The 27,142-nt window shown below is 40.3% G+C and overlaps 1 protein-coding gene across 1 annotated transcript; it reads right to left on the reverse strand.

Moving 5' to 3' along the window:
* Positions 1–200: 200 nt before the first annotated feature.
* On the reverse strand, positions 201–27,142 carry GLO1 (glyoxalase I). The gene is made up of 6 exons (XM_033217043.1): positions 26,941–27,142; positions 10,589–10,671; positions 8,196–8,336; positions 6,948–7,015; positions 6,149–6,238; positions 201–1,641 (listed from the first exon to the last, which is right to left on the reverse strand). The coding sequence occupies exons 1-6, from the start codon at positions 27,022–27,024 to the stop codon at positions 1,553–1,555; spliced, it is 555 nt and encodes a 184-aa protein (XP_033072934.1). The 5' UTR covers positions 27,025–27,142; the 3' UTR covers positions 201–1,552.

The raw sequence follows: 27,142 nt of genomic DNA on the forward strand, positions 1-27,142 counted from the left end.
ATTCCTTATTCACTTTCTTCTTTCCACCTGATCCACAGATACTACCTGCTTTACAGGCTGTACAGAATCACAACTGTTCTCTGTTCAGAATGAGCCTACAAGCCTTTTCAAATCCTTTCAGTACTCCCTAAGGGGAGCTCTTTTTTTTTTTTTTTTTAAAGAAAGGACATGATGGACAAAGGTTTACAAATTAAACATAGTCTTATTTGAAGTTTCATTTTATTTCAGTCTATAAGTATTGCTGTTTGTTTAAAGCACTCACATAAATCCCTTTCACCCAAAAATGAAACGTAAAGTGCTTCTAGCAGTACAAGCACGATTGGCATGGCCTTTCCAAAGGTCTTCCACTACAGTCTAGAGAAAAATCTAAATACAGTCATGCAGAAACTGGAAGTTTTTATTTTCTGAGCCATTAGCGATTTTCAAAATCACTTTTTAAAAAACCCATCAAATGTCAATCATGGCAGGGAAGACCACTGAGCTGATTTCTGATAACTAAGTTATCACTGAACATAATTTATCATATATGGCTACTGGCATCATGAAGACCTTGGGGTAAGGAAGACTCCTGATGAGAAATATAAACATCACTTGTGTAGGAATCACCGGATGTCCCTAGAGCAGTTCTGTACTAAAGACTTCTAGTGTTTGCTCCCTCACCACGCAACTCAGGACCAAGAGCCAAGAGCACAATGGTCAAACTCACTGAAGGTTTTTACAAGAAACCAGTGGAGGAAGTACTGTGAGGTACTACAACTTTGAGTCACAATCTAAATACTAAAAATGATTGTGAAATCTTGAGTTGAGCTGATTTATGCCATCTTAAATCCATTAATAATCCATGAAAGTGATTTCGCATGCCTAGCCTGTTTTCTTTCTCACACGATAGCTGGGAGTATTAAATGAGATAAAGTTGCAGCCTAGCCCAGTGTCTGGGTACCGTATCATTTCCTTCCTCCTCCCCTTTCCCAAATAAATAAGGTTAGTCCTTGAACTTTAAATGTACTTTATAATAAGAAGAAATTACTTTTTCTGTCAGTATTCTCGTCAGTATGATTTTGAATTGCTCTCAAGAGTACCTTCTCTTTTGTAAAATAAACACTTTGTACTTTACTGAAAGAACACTGTTTCAGTGTTCTTTACTTTCCATTGTGAAAAAAGTTGTTTCTGAGGAATTGAAATCCCAGAAGATAACCACAACAAAAACATGTTAATTTTTTAAAATGATGATTCAAAGGCAGATTTGAAGAGAAGTCATATTTAGGAGGCAGAAGAAGGCAAATGCAGCCTCTGAAGGGAACTGTTCTAATGATTACCTAAAAAGTAAAGTTATACAAATATATTCAAGGACATAAGATAAAGCATTACTTGAAAACCAGAATGACTGAACAGTTAGGCGAAAAAGAACATCTGAAATAGGAAGGGGAAATGGACTGAAGAATAATTTGAATCAGGACAATGATCCATCAGTCCTAGACACTTCTGGTATATAAATATCTTGAATCACATTGTTTCCTTTTTTCTGAAATCTCAAAGGAGAATTCTCACAGCACTACATTAAAGTTGCCATTTTGTTAGGATTCAAAATTTCAATCCAGTAGCCATCAGGATCTTGAATAAATGCCAGGCCTTTCATTTTACCTGTGAAATGAAATTTTTCATTATTGAAAAGACTAAAAATGAAAACACCATATAAATGTTTTTCTTTCTTTGAGACAGGGTCTTGCTCTGAATGTCAGGCTGGAGTGCATGGGACGATCACGGCCCAAGGCAGGCTTGATCTCCTGGGCTCAGCCTGCCAAGTAGCTGGGGCCACAGGCACACACCACCATGCCTGGCTAATTTTTTGATGTTGTAGAGGCAGGATCTCAATGTACTGCCCAGGCTGGTATCAAACTCCTGGCCTCAAGCAATCCTCCTGCCTTGCCTACCAAAGTAGTAGGATTACGAGCACAAACCACTGTACCTGGCCTTAAAAACTTTTATTAATTAAAAATTTACTTTGCATTTTAATGAAGTACATTATTTTGTTTACAGTTTTAATTTTTAAAAATTCTTATTGTCAGTGTCACCCATACTTTTCATAAAGATTAAAATGTTATCTTGCACACATTGCAAATACCAGCCCTCCTGAAATAAACTATGGGACTGGCTGCATCTTTTAGGTATCAGGCATTTGCCTCACCTTCATGATACCATGTAGTTCAGTAGTTACAGAAATTGTCTTATTTTAAAGAAGAAAAAGAAAATAGGGAGGTGCTGAAGGGAGCTGGTAGCATGGCTTACCCCCACAACCAAAAGACCCAGATACTTGGGTCATACAAACCCTTTTAAACACTATCCTCGGCAACCCAAGCTCTGTGAGAGTCTTTCTCCCAGGAATTCATAACTGAGATTGACAGTCTAGTATGTCAGAGCTGTTTGCTTAAATGGAAAAACGTGACCTCAGAAATTTATTTGGGGACCAATATGTTGAACTGGTTTGACTCTTATCTCTGGCTCCTTTCCCCAGTATAAATCCTAGAGGAACACAGATGGAAAATGCAGGAAAAAAGAAAGAGAGAAAGAAGGAAGGAAGGGAGGGAGGGAGGGAAAAAAGAAAAGAAAAGAAAAAGACAAGACAAGAAAGAAGGAAAGAAAGAAAGAAATCCTGCTGGTGACGGCGGGGGAGAATGGGTGAGGATGGGGTGGGGTGACTGTTTTAACTTGGGCTGTGTGGGAGGTGGTAGTTCTGGCCTGGACCAGAAGGCAGTACATAATGGCTGTGGGAGAACAGAGTTTTGCTTTTGCTCCTCCCTCACTGCTGTGTGCATCAGCACCTGCCCTCTCGCTTGTTCAGATGTCCTTAGCAGTAAACAAGGGCAGTGCAGGAGCCTTGTGCTTGTGAGAAACTGAGAAAAACGTGTAGGGCCACATGATCTCCCCAGCCCTCTCTCCATGCTCAGGGCTAGGGAATACTATGGGAAGTGTCTCCTACTAACACTGCTTCCCTGAGGGATGAAGTGGGAAGATCCGACCTGAAGAGTTGTTTTGTGGAAGGTGAAATGTTTAAGTCTCATTTCTAGGTGCCTAGGAATCTCTGGTCTAGGCTTATCCAGCCCATTATCCTGAGATCATATGGGTTGTTAAGGACAGGGATCTGGCCATTCTCCTATTCACACTGCTTGATGTGTTATAATAGTGAACAGTTGCAGGGGAAAAAAGCTGAGAGGACAAAATAATAATTTGAGAAACATAACCATAAAAAAAACCCCAAAGCAATAGATGGTAAATTCCAAGAGAAGAAGTATTAGAATAATGGACCAAGAGCTATTTTTGTCTTTTTTCTGGAGACAGGGCCTTGCTCTGTCACTCACACTGAAATGAAGTACAATGGTGTGATCATAGCTCACTGCAGCCTCCAACTCCTGGGCTCAAGCAATCCTCCCACCTCAGCCTCCCGAGTAGCTAGGCATACAGACTACAGGCATGTGCCACCATGCCCAGATAATTAAAAAAAACCTTTTTGTAGAAACAAGGTCTTGCTATGTTACCCAGGCTGGTATACAATGGCACAATCATAGCTCACTGCAGCCTTGAACTGCTGGCCTCAAGTGATCCTCCCAATCCTCTTGCCTCGGCCTCCCAAAGTGCTGCAGTTACAGGCATGAGTCACCATGCCCAGTCCCAGGGACTATTTAGACATGTAAAAGTAATGACCAGCCGGGTGTGGTGGTTCACATCTGTAATCCCAATACGTTGGGAGGCTGAGGCAGAAAGATCATTTGAGGCCAGGAGTTTGAGACTAGCCTGAGATAACATAGTGAGACCCTGTCTCTACAAAAAACAAAAAATTAGCCATACATGGTGGCATTTGCCTGTAGTCCCAGCTACTCGGGAGGCTGAGGTAGATTATTGCTTGATCCCAGGAGTTTGACGTCGCAGTGAACTATGATCACACCACTGCACTTCAGCCAGGGTAACAGAGCAAGACTCCGTCTCAAAAAAAAGTAATAAGAACATATTAAGGAAACTAAGCAAAAATTAGAGATCAAAATTATAACAGGTGTTTAAGAACAAAATAGATGAATTAAACATCAGAACAGACACATTTGGGAGAAAATTAGCTAACTGGTATTCTAGTTTGAGGAAATCTCCCAGAATGCAGGCAAGGACAAATAAATAATATAAAAAGCTTCTAGAATAAGACAGAAGAATATACAAAGGAACATAGATTGACAAATTTTTCAACAGCAACATCATATGCAAAAAGAAAATGGAAGAGAATTTTCAAGACGGAAAGAAATTAAACCTAGGCTTTTCGATAAAACTGTCCTTCAGACATAAAGGCATCATTCTCAGTTACACAGAATCTCAAAAGTTTTGCCTTAAAAACCCTTTAAAGGGCTGGGTGCAGTGGCTTACACCTGTAATCCCAGCACTTTGGGAGGCTGAGGCAGGCGGATCACCTGAGGTCCAGAGTTTGAGACCAGCCTGACCAACATGGAGAAACCCCATCTCTACTAAAAATACAAAATTAGCCAGCCGTGGTGGCGCATGCCTGTAATCCCAGCTATTTGGGAGGCTGAGGCAAGAGAATCACTTGCACCCAGGAGGCGGAGGTTGCAGTGAGCTGAGACTGTGCACTCCATCCTGGGCAACAAGAGCGAAACTCCATCTAAAAACAAAAACAAAAACCCCTTTAAAGCCCATTTTGGTTGAGGTATTTAAATAAAAGAACAGAAAAATCCAAAAGATGCTAAAAAGGATGGGCGTAGTGGCTCACGCCTATAATCCCAGTGCTTTGGGAGGCCAAGGTGGGAGAATCGCTTGAGCTCAGGAGTTTGAGACAAGCCTGGGCAACATAGCAGGAACTCATCTCTACAAAAAAAAATAAAACAATTAGCTGGGTGTGGTGGCATGTGCCTGTGGCCCTAGCTACTTAGGAGGAGGCTGAGGCAGAGGATTGTTTGAGCCCAGGAGTTTCAAGGCTGCAGTGAGCTATGACAGTGCCACTGCAGCACCCCAGCCTGGATGAGAGTGAGATCCTGTCTCAAAGGAGACACTACAAGAGATAAATGAAGAAAAAGTGATCAAACACCTTGATATCTTTATTATTATCTTTAAAAAATAAAATCAATACTATCCCACTCTAGGTAATAGTGACAATGAGGATGGAGTGAAGCAAATTCCTTTCCTATTGGGGAGAAGATTTGGGTATTAAATATATATATATTTTTGATACAGAGTGTTGCTCTGTCACCCAGGCTGGAATGCAGTGGCATGATCTCGGCTCATTGCAACCTCCACCTCCCAGGTTCAAGTAATTCTCCTGCCTTAGCTTCCTGAGTAGCTGCAATTAGAGGCATAACACCACGCCTGGCTAATTTTTTCTATTTTTAGTAGAGACGGGTTTCACCATATTAGCCCGGATGGTCTAGATCTCCTGACCTTGTGATCCGCCTGCCTTGGCCTCCCAAAGTGCTGGGATTACAGGCGGGAGCCATCTCGCCCAGCACTGGCTATTAAATATTTAAATTAAAAAAAAAAAAAGGTGAAATTAAACAGTGAAATATTTCAAATGTTTAGACTGAGACTCTGAAATATCCAATATTTCCATTTTATTCTGAAATATTTCAGAAAGAGATCTAAGTAAAATAATAACAATACATGTAAAAACCCAGTGAAATCCATACATATGCTATTTCAGAAAACCTACCTAAAACATAAGGACATACAAAGGTTGTAAAAGGTGAAAAAGAAACACCATGTGATTATGAACTAAAGAGAGCTGGTGTCGTTATATGAACATCAGATAAAATTGACTTTAAGGAACTTATTTTTGGATGGAAAGATACACACTGATAGTGAAAGCTGATGGCCAATGAAAGAAAGTGGTGGGGTCGGGGAGTGGGAGAGGGAGCCTCGGGTTTTGATGGCTCTCCAGGTCCTGTGTCTAGTCCCTTGGAAAGCCACCCTCGTTGCTGTCTTTCAGTTCCCTGAGATACCCAGATATTCTTCCAATCATTTCTCTTTTTTAAAAATCTGGTTGAAATGGAGACTTCTGTTACTTGTAGCCAAAAGGGTTTTACTACAACAGTGGCATCTCTTGGTACTTAGTAAATATTAACTAAAGACAGGCCTGAAACACAGTAAATAGTAGACTCACCATCATCAGGTTTCTTCACAAATTTGACTCCCAGTTCTTCGAACCTTTTACAAGCACTGTGTACATCAGGAACAGCAATTCCAATGTGACCTTACGTGGCACCCCCCGAAAAAAGCAGAGAGAAGGAAGAAATAATTACAACAGGGTGTCCAAGTACCACAAGTAGCTTCCAGAACTTGTTTATTTCAAAACATAAGGCACTTGGGAACAGACTTAGGTAGGTTCAAAATCTATAATATGTTAAAGAACAAATATAGGTCTAATGGGCTGGGTATAAGTAGTTAATTAGTTGCCCTGAATTATAAATTATTTAAAATTAACCAATATCAGCTCATATACAGTCTAATCAGTTAAGAATAATCTACACCAAAAAACAGTAATCATTTACTAATACTTAATAGGTTTGTGGTTGGCATTGACTACAGTAGCCAGCTGAAGCCTGCAATACTGTCATCTTGATTGAGAGATTGGAGAGCAAGGCAGAAGTGTATGTGCTAGCAGACACTGGGATTAGTATTAACTATAGCTTTTTAAAAAAAAAAAAAGTCTACTGGAAATTAATTCTGAGACTTAAAAGTAAATCATGGTGAGACAGGAAATGTAATGTTTAGATCGAGACTCTGAAATTAAACAACTCCTAAATAAGATTATTTGTGGAAAATAAAAATAATCATATCTCTAATAAATTGATCATACTTAATTAGGACATTAATGTTTTAGGTTTATTAAAATCATAATTATACACGTAATACAAAATCACACAAATCTATATATATCACATACACACAGGCAAACTCACCAAATCCTCGAGGGTCTGAATTGCCATTGTGGTAACTCTGGGTCTCATCATCTTCAGTGCCCCAATTGCTACAAAAGGAAGGAAAACATAGCTACAATGTCCTAGGGAATAGATATTCTGAAAAGAAAGTAACATCTGTGAAATCTTACCATGTTTATATGCTACTTGACATAACTGGCCTAACCCCTGCTACACAAATATTAAGTTTTCAACTATAGAAAGGACAGACGGGCAAAGTATGATTTTAACTAGACTAAGGAGACAGTAAATACAGGTACTGGACAAGAACAATAATGAGGATAATAACAATGCTCATTTATTGTGCTCAATACTTTATATTTCATTTAAACCCTTAAAACAGCTCCATGGGCTAGATGTGAACATCTCCATTTTATTGATGAAACTGCCACTTACTTGTTTAGAGTCACAGACTCACATCTAAGTCTGCCTGATTCCAAAACTTTATTTTGAATCAAGGGACACACGAAATCACACACTCTGAAACCAATCTCTTTTGGTAGTTGTTAAAGTGTGCAGATAAACAACGTAAAGAAATTGCCTACATTTTTAAGTGTTCAAGTTATAAAAATACCAAATTTGAATGTTAATTATTACAAAATGGTTTGAAGAGTTTTTAAAGGAACATATGATATCACATTTCTAGATAAAAAGTGTAGCAAAATAATAAAAGAATAAATTTTTGGATGCTGAAAGACTAATTATAGTACCTAAACATTAGTTAGTAACAATCAGGCAAATATCTTACAATTTCAGGGTCTTATATTCTCTATCTAAAAGACAAATGGACCAGGCGTGGTGGCTCATGCCTATAATCCCAGCAGTCTGGGAGGCCGAGGCGGGCAAATCACTTGAGGCCAGGAGTCTGAGGCCAGCCTGGGCAACATAGTGAGACCTTGTCTCTATGCCTCTACCAAAAACAAACAAAAATAATTAGCTGGGTGTGGTGGCACACATGTGTAGTCCAACGTGCTCAGGAGGCTGAGGCAGGAGGACTGCCTAGAAGTTAGAGGCTTCAGAGAGCCTATCTCTAAAAAAAAGATCTCATTTGCCCAAGAACAATACGAAGACCAAAAGATGCATGAAAAACACTTCAATATATTATTACAAATGTGAAGTGATCAGGCAGACCTGGTTTGAATTATACTGGTAAGTAAACAAAACAAAAAAGATTTTTAAAACTACCTTAAAAAATCTAAAATATATACAAATACAGAAATTCATACTCACTGTGTCAGCTCCAGTGTAGCTTTTCTGGAGAGCGCCCAGGCTATTTTTTCCTCTTTCTCTTTAGGGATGTCATTTTTATCCTCATAAGCCAAGAAATAGAGTGAAAACTTCATAGCAGGAAAATCACATTTTTGGATTAACCTGCAGTGAAAAAACAACAAGCCTGGATCATTAACAACAGGAAAGGCTAATTCATACTATAATCAACATAACTTAATATTCAAGTTTTACTAAAAAGAAGAGCTATATGTAGTAAACCTATTTTAATGGAAGAAGCAGGAGGAAAAGTCAGTGAAAAATATTAAAAATTCATCTGTAACTTTTTGAAATACAAAAATAAAAACTTCTGTAATTCATCAATTATTTAAATATAACATTTAGCTGAAATTATGGTACTTGTTAATAAATAGAAACGGCTATCTCCAAAAGAGAATTCTGTTTATTTGTAGTGAAAAATATAAAGAACCTTGTTATTTCATATATATACACACATACAAACACATATATAAATATATCATTCAGTTAAATAAACACATTTATTGTGTTCTTACTATGCCAAAACATCTACGAAAGGAAGGTAAGGTAAGAAAGGAGGAAGGACAGACTAATATCACAGAAGACGTGAATGTCAACAGTAAGGTGGCTAACAGTATCAGATACTGCAGAAAGATCAAACAGTATTAAGACTAAGAAAAGCTCACGAGATATGGAAAGGTCCCATGAGAGCAATGTCAGCAGCATGGGAAAGCATCAGCTGGATTATACTGTAGTGGGGAGAGAGAATGCCAGGTGAGCAGGTAAAACAGTAGCAAGCATGACAGTGACAATGGGGAGGTGGGTAAGGGAGCAGAGGGCAAGGAAGTCCTGAACTTTAAGTGACTTTAAATGGTGTAGGATTATTTGGCAAGGAGTAAGGTGGCATGAGAATGCATATATGATTTTCTTTAGATTATTCAGGATTAAATGCTCAAAGATGACTTGGTTCATAATCAATAAGAGCAAATGGCTGAAGCATATAGCAAATGGTAAGTTTCTAGAGTTCTGCTTCCAATCTTTTATTTCATTATCACTGCTATATAATATGCCTTGGCCCACTTAGATCCTTGCATTGACTTATCACAAATAAGATTTACTCTAACATGTTTATAATAAAGTATCAAACACCTCAAATACTCCAATCATGAAAAACAATCTCTGCACCTACTAAAGCAGACTACACAACCCTTATGGACCAATCAGACAGGACTGAAGGAAATGAAACTGTTGCAACTTGCTTTTCTCAGTTGTGCAAATCTTCCATCTTACTGTCAACTTGTACCCAAGTTGTACCCTCCAATAGGAGGGCTCCACACACAAAGTCAACATTAGAGCCCATCAGACAATGGATGCAGGTTCCAGCCCTGCCATATGCCAACCATGGGATTTGGAGCTAGTAACTCCATCTTGTTAAGCTTTGCTTTTTCCATCTGTGAAATGAGGATAAAAGTTACCTCCTCCTAAGACTGATGTGAAGACTAAACAAAATAACATTTGAAGTGCCTGGCAAAGTGTTCAATAAATCTGTTTTCATTTTGTCCTTTAAATATGTTATAAATATATTCATAATACCTTTTTCTAGAAAAAAATAATAAACTGAACAGCAGTTATCTCTGGGGAGAACAACTTGGGGAGGGAAGCCATCACTTTTCATTTTGTATTTTTCTGAACTGGTCAAATTTTCTAAATATAGACATACATTACTTAAATTTTTCTCTCAATGTGAATGGAGGTTATCTAGGCACTAAATTTAAAGATTATTTTATTATTCATGTATCTATATGATCAAAAACAAAATGCTCACATCACTTAGGGAAACAAATCAACAATATGACAAAATTATTTCTCAATATACCTCAGTAAAGCTGGAGAAAAAAAGAAAAATAAACAAATAAATATGCTTTAGGATTGCAAGATCAGTGGATATGACCTGTTGAGCAAAAGAAAACACAGCCTAGAAAAATGGAACAGATGGTCATTTTTAAGTAAACCTATTGGTTTTCTGAGTAGTAAGTCCTTATTATCTATAACTTTTCTGAAGTAAACAAGAGGCTAAAAGTGGCCAGAACATCAAAAGAGGTCTGAATCCATTAAGGATTTAGCTGGGAGCTCTCAGAGAAGGGAGGCTGGAGAAAATGCAACTATTTGTGTCTTGTTTTCCCCTTTCAGGCTGGCTGGGATAGAGAAGAAAAAGAATTTAAGAGAGAAGCCCTGTCCAGCCAGGCCTAATCACAGACTCCTGGCCAAAAGAACTTCTGTTACTTCTGAAACAAACTTTAAGATGGGTCTGAAAACACTCTCTAGATTTGCAAAGCTATATATTTAAACATTAAGGTGCCAATAAGTACTTGACTTACGTCATTCCAAGAACTCTAGTATAAAAATCAAGTGACTTCTTAGGATCCTTCACTCGTAGCATGGTCTGCTGCAATAGAAAATCCTATGGAAAAATATTTATATTAAACATCTTTCACTTTTACCATTTATTACCAATATTAATTGTGCTCTCTGTAACAAGATACAAAAACAGTCCACCATTATAACATAATTGTTAACTTACCACCTACAACTTGCGAGGGCTCTCTGCCCAGTGGTGTTTTCTGGTTGCAGGCCCCTGTGTGGTACAAGTCCGAAGTGTCAGAAAGTTCACACCGCAGAAATGACCTTCAATCAATGGTGGATAAAAAACCTGGCATCCTTGTCCCTTGGTGGGACAATTCGGAGGCAGGTACCACAAAGTCCCTTAAAGAATCCCCAGCAGGATTGAACCTCAGTTGCCCACACTGGTAATCCACTCGTATACACCTATGATCACCCTCTCTCCCTAACTCCACAGAGCTCTCTATGACCACTTCTCAAACTACTTACAACCACACCTTCCTCTCTAGTCTGCTTTGGGGCTACCCAAACTAAGACACTGATTTTACACATAAAGAGTTTGATCACTATAATATTTGTTGAATGAAGGCATAAATGCCCTTCTAGAATAATTTACTGGTGACCATGCAAATTAGCAAAGAGTTGCTCACAAGATCCTAGACTCCTAAATAACTAAAAGGGTAAACAGTTACTGTTGCTAACACCTTTGGGAAACTGTTCAACTTACCAGCAAACAGAAGGCTTGACTGAGAAAAGGGTAGAAGGTATGTAAATTCATGGAGTTAAGATTATTGGCCGGGCGCGGTGGCTCAAGCCTGTAATCCCAGCACTTTGGGAGGCCGAGACGGGCGGATCACGAGGTCAGGAGATCGAGACCATCCTGGCTAACATGGTGAAACCCCGTCTCTACTAAAAAAAAAAAATACAAAAAACTAGCCGGGCGAGGTGGCGGGCGCCTGTAGTCCCAGCTACTGGGGAGGCTGAGGCGGGAGAATGGCGTAAACCCGGGAGGCGGAGCTTGCAGTGAGCTGAGATCCGGCCACTGCACTCCAGCCTGGGCGACAGAGCGAGACTCCGTCTCAAAAAAAAAAAAAAAAAAAGATTATTAATAGCATTAATAATTTGACTTAGGACTTGTATAATAACACTATATGGTATTACTATCGATAGATATTCATATCCCATGTTATAGATAAGAAGCTGACACTAAGTAATTAACTGTCTAAGGCCTCTAATTTTTGGTCTCCCTTTACCATTGGTATGTACCTTCCAGAACATGAGTCTGTGAACCTCACTGGTGCTTCCTAACAGATTTTTTTTTTTTTTCTGTTATACCCATGGCTTGACAAAACAGGCCTGAAAATTCTGACCACTTCTTTTGAAGCCACATGCCATTTTTCTCCTATATAACCCACATCATATAAAATACAAATATAGTTCATTCAGCATCATTAGGAAATTATATTTTTCTCTTTTGCTAAATTTTAAGTAAATGAAATAGTCTTTTAAGTATTAAAATTCTCATTTAAAACAAAACTAGCCAAAAAACTACTTTATCTTATTAAAACTGATCTTAATAAATATAATAATTAAATTCTTTATTTGCAGCTTATAATCACATACCAGGCAGGTTACATGTTTCTAGAACATTTGGATAGCTTTTCTCAGTCAGATGCTACAGTCCTAAAGGTCTCGGTTTTATCAAGCAGCTGAGAAAGAGAAAAGTAGTTCTGCACATCCAAGTGCTAGCCTGGTACTCACATCTGGGCCTTGGTTTTCTCCTGTTGAACATATTTAAAGTCACTCTGTGGCTGCCATGATGTGATACCAAAATAAAAAAAAAAAAAAATTAAAGCAGCAAGACCATATCCACTTCATATTCTGGTCTAAGCATATATTAAAACAAGGCACTATGAACACTACCAAAATAACAAACATCCTTCTTTCCCAGTTAATATGAGTGGTAGCTGCTTCTCTATTGGTTACAATGTTTGCTTGAGGAAGCCACCTGCAGGACAAAGTCTTATGTATAGTCAATGTAGGTTGTGGGTGTTAATAAATATTATTATTATTATTATTTTTAGATGGAGTTTCACTCCTGTTGCCCAGGCTGGAGTGCAATGGTGCGATCTTGGCTCACTGCAACCTCCGCCTCCCGGGTTCAAGCGATCCTCCTGCCTCAGCCTCCCAAGTAGCTGGGACTACAGGCAGGCGCCACCACGCCCGGCTAATTTTTTTGTATTTTTAGTAGAGACGGGGTTTCACCGTGTTGACCAGTCTGGTTCTTGAACTCCTGACCTCATGATCCACCTGCTTCAGTCTAAGAATTCATATTCTTTGACCAAGATGTTCTCTTTCTAAAATTCTAAGGAAATACTCTGACAAAGATTTATGTACAAAGGCATCCATCACAGCACTTACACAATAACTATGTGCCAGATGCTGTTCTAAGAGATTCACAGTTTCTAATTCATGTAATCTTCACAACAAGCCCATGAGATACACATTATCATCCCCATTTTACTGCTGAGAAAGTAAGTGGCAGAGAAAAAATTCCAGCCCAAGCAATCTGATTCCAAAGTCCTTGCTTTTAAACCACCAACTTCCTCTAACAACAAAGGAATAGCTAGATGGTATAACACAGGCATAATAGAATATTATGGAAAACATTTAAAATGCTGAGTAGAGACACATTAAATGGCATGGAGATACATATAGATGGTATATTAAGTCTAATGGCATGGGAATATATACAATGGTATATTAAGTTTTAAAAACGTAATATATATATACACATGCATATGAAAACAAATACCACTTAATATGCTATTGAGATTAATTATATCTTAAAATTAATGTTACGGCCTTTAACTTTATTATTAAGAGAACTATGTACTATATCTGCCTAAATACATACACATAAAGAATATTAAAATTCACTTTAAAAAGTGTATACGTGGCAAAAAAAAGTAAGATATATTCAATGTTAGTGAATTTATTTATAAAATAGAGGCTTATAAATCCTTTGCTACAAATTGTCAAATGGATATAAAAACAAGTAGGGCTTATTTTTAAGAAAATGATCAAGTTATTCTATGCTCAGATAACAGAGTTTTATTTTTATCACCAAAATAGTCTGTTAACTCCCTGTGCCTCTTGTAAACACTTGCATGATCTTGAGAAAAAGTTTCTGTTGTAAAAAGTTAACTTCCTGAAAATTATTGCTGTGTATTGGCATGGTTCTAAAATATCGCTTAAAATACATGTATCTCCTGTTTTAAAAAGATTTATGCTATGCTCATGTCTTGTCTCACCTGACAGTCCTCAACTTAACTGTGTCTTTCCCTTATCATGCTCTAAATTTAGAATAAAAATAAGATGTCTTTTATACCTAAACTATCTTTGGTTTTACTGGGATGGCTACCGGGTGACAAAGATTTGCTCCTGTGCCTTATCAAAAGGTGAACAATAGAAATAATAAGGTTTTTTCAAGGGGAGGGGAAGTGTCATTTTCCAAATTTAATTAACAAAACTACTGTAAGAAAACTTTTTTTTGAGACGGAGTCTCGTTCTGTCGCCCAGGCTGGAGGGCAGTGGGGCAATCTTGGCTCACTGCAAGCTCCACCTCCCGGGTTCAAGCGATTCTCCTACTTCAGCCTTCTGAGTAGCTGGGACTACAGGCGCCTGCCACCACGCCTCGCTAATTTTTTTATTTTTAGTAGAGATGGGGTTTCACCATCTTGGCCAGGCTGGTCTCGAACTCTGACCTTGTCGTCCACCCGCCTCGGCCTCCCAAAGTGCTGGGATTATAGGTGTGAGCCACTGCGCCCAGCCAAGAAAACTTCAAAGGTACAATTAAGGATGTTTCTAGTGCATTTCCTATCTGCCTACAATACAATGCTTACAAAACTATAAAAGTGAGGCAAGGGGCCGGGCGCGGTGGCTCACGCCTGTAATCCCAGCACTTTGGGAGGCCGAGGCGGGCGGATCACGGGGTCAGGAGATCGAGACCCTCCTGGCTAACACGGTGAAACCCCGTCTCTACCAAAAATACAAAAAAAAAAAAAAAATAGCCAGGCGTAGTGGCGGGCGCCTGTAGTCCCAGCTACTCGGGAGGCTGAGGCAGGAGAATGGCGTGAACCCGGGAGGTGGAGCTTGCAGTGAGCCGAGATCGCACCACTGCACTCCAGCCTGGGCGACAGAGCGAGACTCCATCTCAAAAAAAAAAAAAAAAAAAAAAAAGTGAGGCAAGGATGTGAACCAAAGGATTAAGGCCCCTTTAAGCACCAGTAAATGGATTTTTTTTCTGGGGCATAAGGGATGAGAATTGCGTACAGCTTCATTTTTTTTTTTTTTTTTTTTTTTTTGAGACGGAGTCTTGCTCTGTCGCCCGGGCTGGAGTGCAGTGGCCGGATCTCAGCTCACTGCAAGCTCCGCCTCCCGGGTTTACGCCATTCTCCTGCCTCAGCCTCCCGAGTAGCTGGGACTACAGGCGCCAGCCACCTCGCCCGGCTAGCTTTTTGTATTTTTTTAGTAGAGACGGGGTTTCACCGTGTTAGCCAGGGTGGTCTCAAACTCCTGACCTCGTGATCCGCCCGTCTTGGCCCCCCAAAGTGCTGGGATTACAGGCTTGAGCCACCGCGCCCGGCCTACAGCTTCATTTTTAACCTAAGGATGTCCAATTGCTTCAGCACCATTTGTCGAGCCTATCCTTCCTCCAGTGAACTGCTTTTCATCTTTGTCAAAAAGCTGTTGGGCATACTAGTGTGGATATATTTTGGAGTTCTCTGTTGTGTTTCAATATTCTATCGCTCTGCCAATACCATAGAGTAGTGACTACTGTAGCTATGTAAGTTTTAAAATCAGGTAGACAAATTCTTACCACTTCGTTCTTTTCCATAACTGTTATTCTAGTTTTTTTGTTTTGCCTTTCAATCTAGAATAACCCTATCTCTGTCTTTAAAAAGTTTGATAAGGAGTGTGTTAAACACGTATATTGATTTGGGGAGATTTGACATCTTTACTATGCTGAGTCTTCCAATCATGAACACAATAAATCTCTCCATTTATTTACATCTATGACTTTTTGCATCACCATTGCTGTTTCAGGATATGCGTCCTGTAAATGTTTACTAGATTTATATCTAAGTATTTCATTTTATTGGGCAATTGTAAATGGTACTATATTTTTAAATTTTTGGTGCCTGTGTGTTCTTTGCTAGTATATAGAAATGCAATTGATTTCTGTATGTTTATTTTGTACCCTGCAACCTTGCTGAACTCACTTATGAATTCTGAGAGTTTTCTGTAAATTACTTATTATTCCCTAGACAATCATGTCATCTTCAAATAAGGACAGTTTGACTTCTTCCTTTCCAACCTATATGTCTCTTATTTCCTTTTCTTGCTTTACTCCACTGTCTAGAACTTTCATAACTTTGTCAAATAAGAGTGGTAACAGCAGACATCCTTGTCTTATTATCAAAATTAGAGAGAAAGCATCACCACTGAGTGTAATATTAGCTCTAACTTTTCAAGAAAAGCTCTTTATCAAGTTAAAGAAATGCCCCTCTATTCCTATTTTTTTCTGAACTTAAAAAAAAAAATGAATAAGTGTTGAATTTTGTCAAATGCCTTTTCTGTACCAACTGATATGGTCATGTGATTCTTCTTTACCCTCTTAATATGGTGGTTTATACTGACTGATTTTTGTACACTGAACCAGCCTTGCATCCTAGATATAAACCCTACTTGGTTAAGGTGTATAATTCTTTCTATATATATTGTTGAATTCTGTTTACTAATATTTTGTCAAGGGTTTTTACATTTATATTCATTAGAAATATTGGTCTGTAGTTTTGTTGTACTGTCTTCATTTGTTTTTGGTATCAGGGTAATATTAGCTTTATCAAATGAATTGGGAAGTGTTCTCCTGTCTTCAGTTTTCTAGAAGGGGTTATGTATAATTGATGTTAATTCTTCTTTTACATTTGGTAGAATTCTCCAGTGGAATCACCTGGGTCTGGACAATCTTCTTTGGAAGTTTGTTAATCATAAATCCAATTGCCTTAAGTTATAGGACTCATCATATGAGTTCATATTGGATGAGGAATTCGTCCAATTCAAGTTGTCAAATGTATGTATACTAAGTTGTTTTTAGTATTCCCTTATCTTTCTTACGTCAGAAAGGTCTGTAGTGTATCCCCTATTTCATTCCTGATATTGGTAGCTTGTGCTTCTTTGTTTTCATTGTCAGTCTTGCTACAGGTTTGTCGATTCTACTGGTCTTTTCAAAGAACCAGCTCTGTTTTACTGATATTCTGTTTTTAATTTCATTAATTTCTGCTTTTCTATTTCCTTCCTTCTGCTTCCTTTGGGTTTATTTTGCTCTTCATTTTCTAGTTTCTTAGGAGGAAGCTTAAGTTATTAATTTGAGACTTTTCCTCTTTTATAATGTATGCAGTCAGTGCTATAAATTTCCCCCTTTGCACTGTTTAGCTACGATCCCTTTTTCATTTTCATTCAGTTCAAAATATACATACATATATTTTTGAGACAGAGTCTTGCTCTGTCGCCCAGGATGGAGTGCAGTGGTGTGATCGCGGCTCACTGCAAGCTCCACCTCCCAGGTTCACGCCATTCTCCTCCTCAGCCTCCCGAGTAGCTGGGACTACAGGCACCTACCACCACGTCCGGCTAATTTTTTGTGTTTTTAGTAGAGATGGGGTTTCACCATGTTAGCCAGGATGGTCTCGATCTCCTGACCTCGTGATTGCCCGCCTCAGCCTCCCAAAGTGCTGGGATTACAGGCGTGAATCACCGCACCCGGCCTCAGCTCAAAATATTTAAAAATTTCCCGGCCGGGCGCGGTGGCTCAAGCCTGTAATCCCAGCACTTTGGGAGGCCGAGACGGGCGGATCACAAGGTCAGGAGATCGAGACCATCCTGGCTAACATGGTGAAACCCCGTCTCTACTAAAAATACAAAAAAAAAAACTAGCCGGGCGAGGTGGCGGGCGTCTGTAGTCCCAGCTACTCGGGAGGCTGAGGCAGGAGAATGGCGTAAACCCGGGAGGCGGAGCTTGCAGTGAGCTGAGATCTGGCCACTGCACTCCAGTCCGGGCGACAGAGCGAGACTCCGCCTCAAAAAAAAAAAAAAAAAAAAAAAAATTCCCCAAGACTTCCTTTTTGATCCATGGAAAATTTATTTAGAAGTGTGCTGTTTAGTTTCCCAGTGCTTGAAGATGTTCTTATTATGTTTCTGCTACTGATTTCTAGTTTGATTCCACTGTGACTGAAGAATATATCATTCAATTCTTTTAAATTTGCTGAAGTTGGCTTTAGGACTCAGGACATGGTCTACTTTGGTATATGTTCTACAGATACTTGGAAAAAAAAGGAGAACTCTGTTGTTGTTGGGTGGAACATTCTACAAATACTAATTAGATCTTATTTGTTGATGGTATTGTTGAGTTCTTCTGTTTCCTTGTTAATTTTCTGTCTAGTTCTATCAATTGTTGAAAGAGGAGTGTTGGCTGGGCATGGTGGCTCAAGCTTGTAATCCCAGCACTTTGGGAAGCCGAGGTGGGTGGATTGCTTGAGCCCAGGAGTTCAAGACCAGCCTGGGCAATATAGTGAGACCCCATTTCTACAAAAAATACAAAAATTAGCTGGGTGTGATAATGCACATCTGTAGTCCCAGCTCCTCGGGAGGTGAGGTAGGAGGACCCCTTGAACCCAGGAAGCATAGACTGTAGTAAGCTGAGACAGCACCACTGCACTCCAGCCTGGGTGACAGGAGTGACACCTGTCTCAAAAAAAAAAAAAAAGAAACAGTAGTGTTGAGGTCTCCAACTATAATTTTAGATTTTTCTATTTTTCCTTTCAGTTATATCAGTTTTGCTTCATGTGTTTCACAGCTCTGCTGTTTAGTAACATACATTTATAATTACTATATCATCTTGGTCAATCACAACTCTTTTATCACTCTCTAATGTACTTCTTATGTCTGGTAATTTTCTTTGCTCCAAAATCTACCTTATGTGATATCAAGATAACCACTCCTGCTTTCTTTTGATGAATATCTGCATGATTTATCTTTTCTATCCTTTTACTTTTAACTCGTCTCTATCATATTGGAAGTGAGTGTCATGTAGACAGCATACAGCTGAGGCATGTTTTTTAATCCACTCTATCAATCATTGTCTCTTAATTAATGTATTTATATTTAATGTAAGTACTGAAATGTTAGGGCTTAAGTTGGCCATTTTATTCATGTTTGTTTTCTGTTTGTTCTTTTTTTTTTAATGTTTTCTTTCTTCTTTTTGCCTTTCTCTGAGTCACTGGAACATTTTTAAAATTCAATTTTGATTTATCTATAGTGTTTTTGCATGTATCTCTTTGTATACTTTTTTTAAGCAGTGGCTCTAGGTGTTACTATAGATGTATACACATATGGTGTATATATACATATACACATACACATATATACAGACATACATGTGTATATGTATATACACACACGTAACTTATCAGTCATTTGGTGACATCATTTTATTAGTTTGAACAAGGTACAGAAACCTCACCTCTCTTTAAATCCCTGTACCTTCTCCCACTTATAATTATCTGAAATATTTCCACTACTGGGTTGGGGTGGAATTTTAGGTTCCTCATTCCTAAAAGGGATTTTTCCCCAAGAGGGGAAAGCCTGGCAGGATGAAAGTCCTGGCTCCCTACTCACCTTGGCAGGGGAAGGCAGGACAGCTCATTACATCTGGTTGGGCGAAAATCTAGGCTCCCCACTCAGCTTTTGCTGTCATGGGTGGGACTGAGGCCCCAGTGTTTTCTATAGAGTTTAATTGGAGTAGAGCAGTTATTGTCTAAAAGTTTTCTTTCTTGCCAGGAAATACTGCCCATTTCCAGGTCCTGTGGCTAGAGAGCAGGCTTTCATTAGGCTTTTCTTTGGTCTATGTCCATCAGCATTTCCAGGTTACTAGCTTCTTCAGCTTCAAGTCTGGGCTATATTCGGCAAAAAGAAAACTTAGGAAACTCATCATCTTGTTGTTTCTAGGGTCTCAAGGTCCCTAGCCAGTCTACCTTCTTCTCACCACCTTTCAGAGTCTTCCAGTGTTCGTCTTATATATCATGTCCAGAGTTTTTAGTTGTACTTAGCAGGAGGAATAAGGAAAAGTATGTCTACTTCATCTTGTCAGAAGCAGAGTCTCTAAATGAATTTTATACAACTGCCTCCCACAATGGGATAAGAGTGTATTTGGTTACAATATGTCTATTTTCAGGATGAATCAAAACTGGTCAAAAAGCCACAACAATGATAAAAACGTTGTTTGACTTTGTGTTTTCTCCCTACGAAATCTCAAATTTGCTTCTAGTGATGAAGATACTTATTTCTCTAGAAGTATTACTAGAGAGCTTTGTAAGAGGTTACATCTTACTTAAAGCTAAAATCTCCATTGCCTCTAATCTTAGTCCATTTAGGCTGCTGCAACAAAAATTCCATAAACTGGGTGGCTTATAAACAACATTTATTTCTCACAGGTTTGGAGGCTAGGAAGTCGAAGATCAAGGCACTTGCAGATTTAGTCTCTGTCCTCATAGATGGTATCTTTGCACTGTGACCTCACATGGCAGAAGGGCTTGATCATTCTTTACAGTCTCTTTTATAGGATGCTAATCCTAATCATGAAGACTTTGACCTCATGACCTACCTAATCACTTTCTGAAAGGCCCCATCTCCTAATACCTGCCTCAGGAATTAGGATTTCAACATATGAATTTTGAGGGGACACGTTCAGACCATAGCACCTCTACTACCCTCAGTCTGCAGAAAGGAGAAGTTGCACACTTGCATTAGCCACGTTTTCAGAAATTAAAAAATTTCTCTGGTTTAAAAAGTGTTGTGTTTCGACCTTAATAAGACTGAGACCAATTCTCTTTAGAGACTATCTACTTTGTCTCTCAAATAACTTTCAAAAGTGTTATACTGCTCCCAATAGAAAGCCTTCTTTTTTTTCCCTTCAGACGCAGTCTTGCTTTGTTGCCCAGGCTGGAGTGCAATGGCACAATCTCGGCTCACTGCAACCTCCACCTCCCAGGTTCAAGCTATTCTCCTGTCTCAGCCCCCCAAGTAGCTGGGATTACAGGCACATGCCACCATGCCTGGCTAATTGTTTTGTATTTTTAGTAGAGACAGGGTTTCACCATGTTGGTCAGGCTGGTCTCGAACTCCTGACCTCGTTTTCTGCCCGCCTCGGCCTCCCAAAGTGCTAGGATTACAGACGTGAGCCACCAGGCCCGGCCCTAAAAGTCTTCTTAAGGCTCAACTAAACATCCAGACTTGTAAGACAACCATAGCCATAGGCCTTACATGGTACCAGTTTACTCAAAAGGGTATCAGTTAGAAAAACACAGATTGCCAACAAAGAAGTATCAGGTAGGTGTTCCTCTTCAGTGGGAGTCCTTACAGGAGTCTACACAGATCAGGTACAGGGACAAGATTCACACTGGGTATGAACGAGAATCACTCTAGGGCAGAAGGCCCCGTGTACCACAGAAGCCAGTATCTCTAGTAGCAACTCCATAGGCAGAACTTCCAGAATCTCCACAAGGGACAGTTATAAGAGTCACTACAATCAGGGAAGTCCAAAGCTATGGCTTCCTTTCAGGTATTTACAATTCTCCCTCTCCAGATGCAATTTCCCAATTGGGCTATTTTTACCATAAGCAACAAACACGATTTTTCATTGTTTCCTGGGAAACTGGGGAGTTAACAAAAAGTCAAATTTTCATAAAAGGGGAAAGGGTTTGTTAACTCTTTATTACTAGGTGTCATATCTTCCACAAAACAAAAGTGAACAAAGTTGTTTTCTCCAGACTTTTTAAAAATGAGCTTTTCAACTGCCTTCAGTGTATCTTGAGGAAAGCAAGAAGTCCTCACTACTTCCTGCCTAGACTATTATCTCTTTGCTTTTCGTAGGCTTATGTGCATGCAATTTGGAGTGATCTTTCCATAAAGAAAATCCTGTCATGTCATTTTTGGCTTAAAAATCAATACTTCAGTGGTTCCTGAACACATTTGAGAGACAGTCCCAAATGCAAGCACATGTGTAGCTGTATACTTCTCTAACATCAACAGTTATCACCACTCCCCTAAACTGGTCATCTCAAACATTTTCTATTTCATACCCTTATCACTTAAATAGACATCATTACAGGGTGAGAAAAACAAATGAATATAATGGGAGTTCTCATCTTTTCTTTGAGTACCCCAATGATTATTTTGGTCACCCTTCCCTCAAGTCCCACTGCTTATAACTTCATTCACTGTGTTACCCGTAGGCCCCTGCCTCAGTTCTCTGATGTCATTATGCCTTTGTATATATTATGATTCTTTATGCCTAGAATAGCCATTTATCTGGCCATTGCCCTTCTTCCTTCCTCCTTTCCATTCCCTATTCTCCCTTCTACTGCATTCAATTCTACCAATCTACCTCGATTGGACAGGGGCCCCACATATATATATTCATATGTATGTGGAATGATGTGAAAACAGACATTGGTAGTGGTGGTAGAAATAACGGCAACACTGAGGACATTGTCTACTGTATCAGTGGACACAGATACAGACAGTAAAAAAGGAAAGATCTCCAGGAGATCACTACTTGGAAGGAGAATCTGATCTTTTTTTTTTTTTTTTTTTTTTGAGATGGAGTCTCCCTCTGTTGCCAGGAGAATCTGACCTTTTAAAGAAAATTAGCCCAGAAAGATTGCCCAAAATGGGTATAGCCATACATTCTTTGGACTTCTTTTACAATGAAGATGCTAATGATCAAAAAACAAGTTGACTTTGTGCCACTGCTGCGCTCTTCTTTACAAACGAGACCCTCATCATTTATCTTACCTTCTGGAAGAGCTTTTTAAGTGGCCTAATCACCTCCAGACTTGGATCCTTCCAATCTACTTTATAAAATACTTCAAAACCCTGACTCATTCCCCACTACCTATATAAAATCTAACTTCCTTAGATGCGACACTCAAAGCTGACTCCAGAATCTGGCCCCAACCTACTATGTTAGCCTTTCCCACCCCTGCTGAGATAACCTGATCTGCAACCAATAACATTTAACTAACCCTCCAGTACCTGCCCTGCATTGCAATTCTGCCATCCTAAAACTAGATTTTTGCTAAGATGTTTCCTTCATCTAGAATGCCTTCCCATGTACTCTGTTGGAATCCTTCTCATCTATCGAGGCATGGACCCATCACCACTGTCTTTTTGATGTGTGCCCTGATCCCCACAGCTGAAACACAACCTTGAATTGTATCAGTCTTCATAGTTTAGAGAACATAATACATGTCATTTTGTCCTCATAGCAGCTCTCTGAGATATGTTTATGCTCTTTCTACAAACTCAGCCCAAGTGCCCTGGCAAGGTCTGCAGCCAGTGACAGAAGTGGGGATTCAAATGCAGGTCTTCAGGCTCCAAATATCCTGTGCATAACCCATTCCACTGATGCTACCTTTAAAAACCTCTACCTCCTCTGTGATCCCAGGGTGATTTATAATTTCAATAGCACACTAACCACCAGGTCCATTGTGTATTAGAGTTGATATAAGCTGGTGAAGGGAGGGAACCTCGTCTTGTTTATCCAAGTATCCCCTAAGTATTTACCATCTTCTTTACATACGGTGTAAATGTATCAAGTGGTCAAACTGAATTTAATTCATTGAGGTTTTTTTTTTTTTTTTTTTGGACAGAGTCACACTCTGTCACCCAAGCTAGAATGCAGTGGTATGATCTCAGCTTCCTGCAACCTCAGCCTCCTGGGTTCAAGTGATTCTCCTGCCTCAGCCTCCCAAGTAGCTGGGATTAGATGTGCCCGCCACCACGCCCAGCTAATTTTTGTATTTTTAGTAGAGACAGAGTTTCACCACATTGGCCAGCTGGTCTTGAACTCCTGACCTAAGGTGATCCACCCACCTCAGCCTCCCAAAGTGCTGGGACTACAGGCATGAGCCACCATGCCAAGCCTTTATTGAGGTTTTTTATTTTCTTTTATGGCAAATTGTTGAGGGAAGTCAGGGACCCTGAACGGAGGGACTAGCTGGAGCCATGGCAGAGGAACATAAATTGTGAAGATTTCATTTTAATATGGACATTTATCAGTTCCCAAATAATACTTTTATAATTTCTTATGCTCATCTTTACTTTAATCTCTTAATCCTGTTATCTTCATAAGCTGAGAATGTATGTCACCTCAGGACCACTGTGATAATTGTGTTAACTGTACAAATTGATTATAAAACGTGTGTTTGAACAATATGAAATCAGTGCACCTTGAAAAAGAACAGAATGATAGCGATTTTTAGGGAACAAGGGAAGACAACCATAAGGTCTGACTGCCTGCGGGGTTGGGCAAAAAGAGCCATATTTTCCTTCTTGCAGAGAGTCTAAAAACGGATGTGCAAGTACGGAAGATATCACTAAATTATTTTCCTAGCAAGGAATATTGATATTAATACCCTGGGAAAGGAACGCATTCCTGGGGAGAGGCCTATAAACGGCTGCTCTGGGAATGTCTGCCTTGTGCAGTTGAGATAAGGACTGAGATATGCCCTGTTCTCCTGCAGTACCCTCAGGCTTACTAGGATGGGGAAAAACTGCCCTGGCAAATTTCTGGTCAGATCGGTTCTCTGCTCTTGAACCCTGTTTTCTGTTAAGATGTTTATCAAGACAATACATGCACTGCTGAACATAGACCATTAACAGTAGTTCTGCTTTTGCCCTTTGTCCTGTTCCCTCAGAAGCATGTGATCTTTGTTAGACCCTTATCAGTAGTTCTGCTTTTTGCCCTTTGAAGCATGTGATCTTTGTACCTACTCCCTGTTCTTACGCCCCCTCCCCTTTTTGAAACCCTTTAAAAACTTGCTGGTTTGAGGCTCAGGGGGCATCACGGTCCTACTGATAATGTGATGTCACCCCTGGTGGCCCAGCTATAAAATTCCTCTCTTTATACTGTCTCTCTTTATATCTCAGCCAGCCAACACTCATGGAAAATAGAAAGAACCTACGTTGAAATATTGGGAGCGGGTTCCTCCGATAGCAAATTCCAAAATTACTGCTGGAGTCAGCACCCCAGAAGCAGAACAGGGTGGAGGCTGGAGGTGTGGGCTCCTCCCTGGGCAAATCACTCAACACCTCTATGTGCCCAAGTGTCCTTATTTGTAAAATGAAGATCATAATTATGCCTTCTTTATAGGGTTGTTATTAGGATTAAACAATGTACTTAAAAACCAAGCCAGGGGCCAGGCGCGGTGGCTCAAGCCTGTAATCCCAGCACTTTGGGAGGCCGAGACGGGCAGATCACGAGGTCAGATCACGAGGTCAGGAGATCGAGACCATCCTGGCTAACACGGTGAAACCCCGTCTCTACTAAAAAATACCAAAAGCTAGCCGGGCGAGGTGGCGGGCGTCTGTAGTCCCAGCTACTCCGGAGGCTGAGGCAGGAGAATGGCATAAACCTGGGAGGCGGAGCTTGCAGTGAGCTGAGATCCGGCCACTGCACTCCAGCCCGGGTGACAGAGCGAGACTCCGTCTCAAAAAAAAAAAAAAAAACCAAGCCAGGGCCTGGCACACTCAATATATACCAGCTATTATTATATATTCCATTTTATGTCTCCACATAGTATTCCCATGGCCAAAAATTACTGATCTCAAAATTAATTACTCCAAATCATCAAGAGAAATTTACATACTATGGAATGTAAACTAAGCTGCAAGGACATTTACTTAGTATATTTTATAAAGATCTCCCTGGAATCCTTTTTATTTGAAATAACCCATTACATAAAACCCCTAGTCATCTGGGAAAATATTTTACACTGAGTGACTCAATTTATATTACATGAAAAAACCAGGTATTAATATTAATGGAAATACAAGTGAGATGAGTATGACAGGGAATTTTTTTTACCTTCCCCCTTAATTTTGCAATGACTAACATTCTTCTTAAGCCAAGTACCAGGTGCTAGTCAAAAGTTTTAGCAATGAGAGGTGTCTGACTCTTTGCCCTGAAGGTAAAGAACAAGCAGGGACCAGAGTCATGGACCACTTATCTATCCCTTTTAAAGGTCTGCACGAAGCACATATTCAATCTTCAAGGAATTTACAAATGATGTAGTCAAATGAATAAATACAAAGGCGTTTACAGACACTGATGACTTCACTGGAATAAACAGCAGTTACTGTGTCTGATCTTTTTTTTTTTTTTTTTTTTTTTTTTTAATGACATGGAGTCTCTCTCTGTCCCCCAGGCTGGAGTGCAGTGCCGCGATCTCGGCTCACTGCAACTCCATCTCCCAGGTTCATGCCATTCTCCTGCCTCAGCCTCCGGAGTAGCTGGGACTACAGGTGCCTGCCACAATGCCCGGCTCATTTTTTTTGTATTTTTAACAGAGACGGGGTTTCACGGTGTTAGCCAGGATGGTCTCGATCTGCTGACCTCGTGATCCGCCCGCCTTGGCCTCCCAAAGGGCTGGGATTACAGGCATGAGCCACCGCGCCCACCAACTGTGTCTGATCTTAACATTGCAACCGAGACACCACACCTGAGTGAGTTACACTGATTCTTACTCAGTAAAGACATGTTCGGTAAGTGAAAGCCTTCGAATGCAACAGGTCATTTATCTTACTGGGTCATTACTGTAAAACGAGAGGGTAAGAGAAGGAATTTCTAAGATTCCTTTCAGATCCAAACTGTGATTCTGTAATCTCTCCTGGGCCCCACCAAGACGAGGAAGGCAAGAAGGGCGGTTGTGACACACAGCAAAGGCCATGCAAGCAAAAGTGAAATTCTGGGCGCGGTTAAACTCAAAGAGATCAAATTAGTTTGCAGGAGTTAAGACTGGAGTCAGGGTGGTAAGGAAAAATGAGGCTGGGCAGGACTGGCACAGGACAGGCATCTTTGAACCTATTTCTGAGAGTTCTGAAACGACTGTTCTCGTGGGCCTTGGCGACTGATTTGGGAAACCTGACCCGGGGTTGGCCTGGCTTCCAGCCACCGTCGCAACATAAACAAGCCAATTCAAAACAGGGTCGCAGTCTTTGAAACTAGCTGAGGCAACAGATCCCCTCCACATTTCGCGGGCCCCACCATCGCCCCATCGCACACCATTATCCCTCTTCCCAGCACGCTCCCGTCCGCCCGCCCAAGGCCGGCGGACCTGCAGCGGCGGCGGGATGGGGTTGGATAGAATGCGGCCCGGTCCCGGCCTAGCGGGGCTCGGGGAGCCGTTCCCTTCGGTCCTGCGCCCACCTTGGTACTGGGGTCCGCGTCGGAGCAGCAACTGAGGGCGGCCTCGTCAGTGAGGCCGCCGGACGGGGGCTGCGGTTCTGCCATGGCTGCACTGCAGTATCACAGATGACCCGACCCTAAGGAACAGAAGAATCACCCACGCTCCGCCTCCGCCCCGTGCCGCCTTAACTAGGGACCGCGCGATGGCGCCGTGGGCGGGCGA

Source organism: Trachypithecus francoisi, unplaced genomic scaffold (genome assembly GCF_009764315.1).
Source record: "Trachypithecus francoisi isolate TF-2019V2 unplaced genomic scaffold, Tfra_2.0 Lachesis_group10, whole genome shotgun sequence".
Classification (NCBI taxonomy): Eukaryota; Metazoa; Chordata; class Mammalia; order Primates; family Cercopithecidae; genus Trachypithecus; species Trachypithecus francoisi.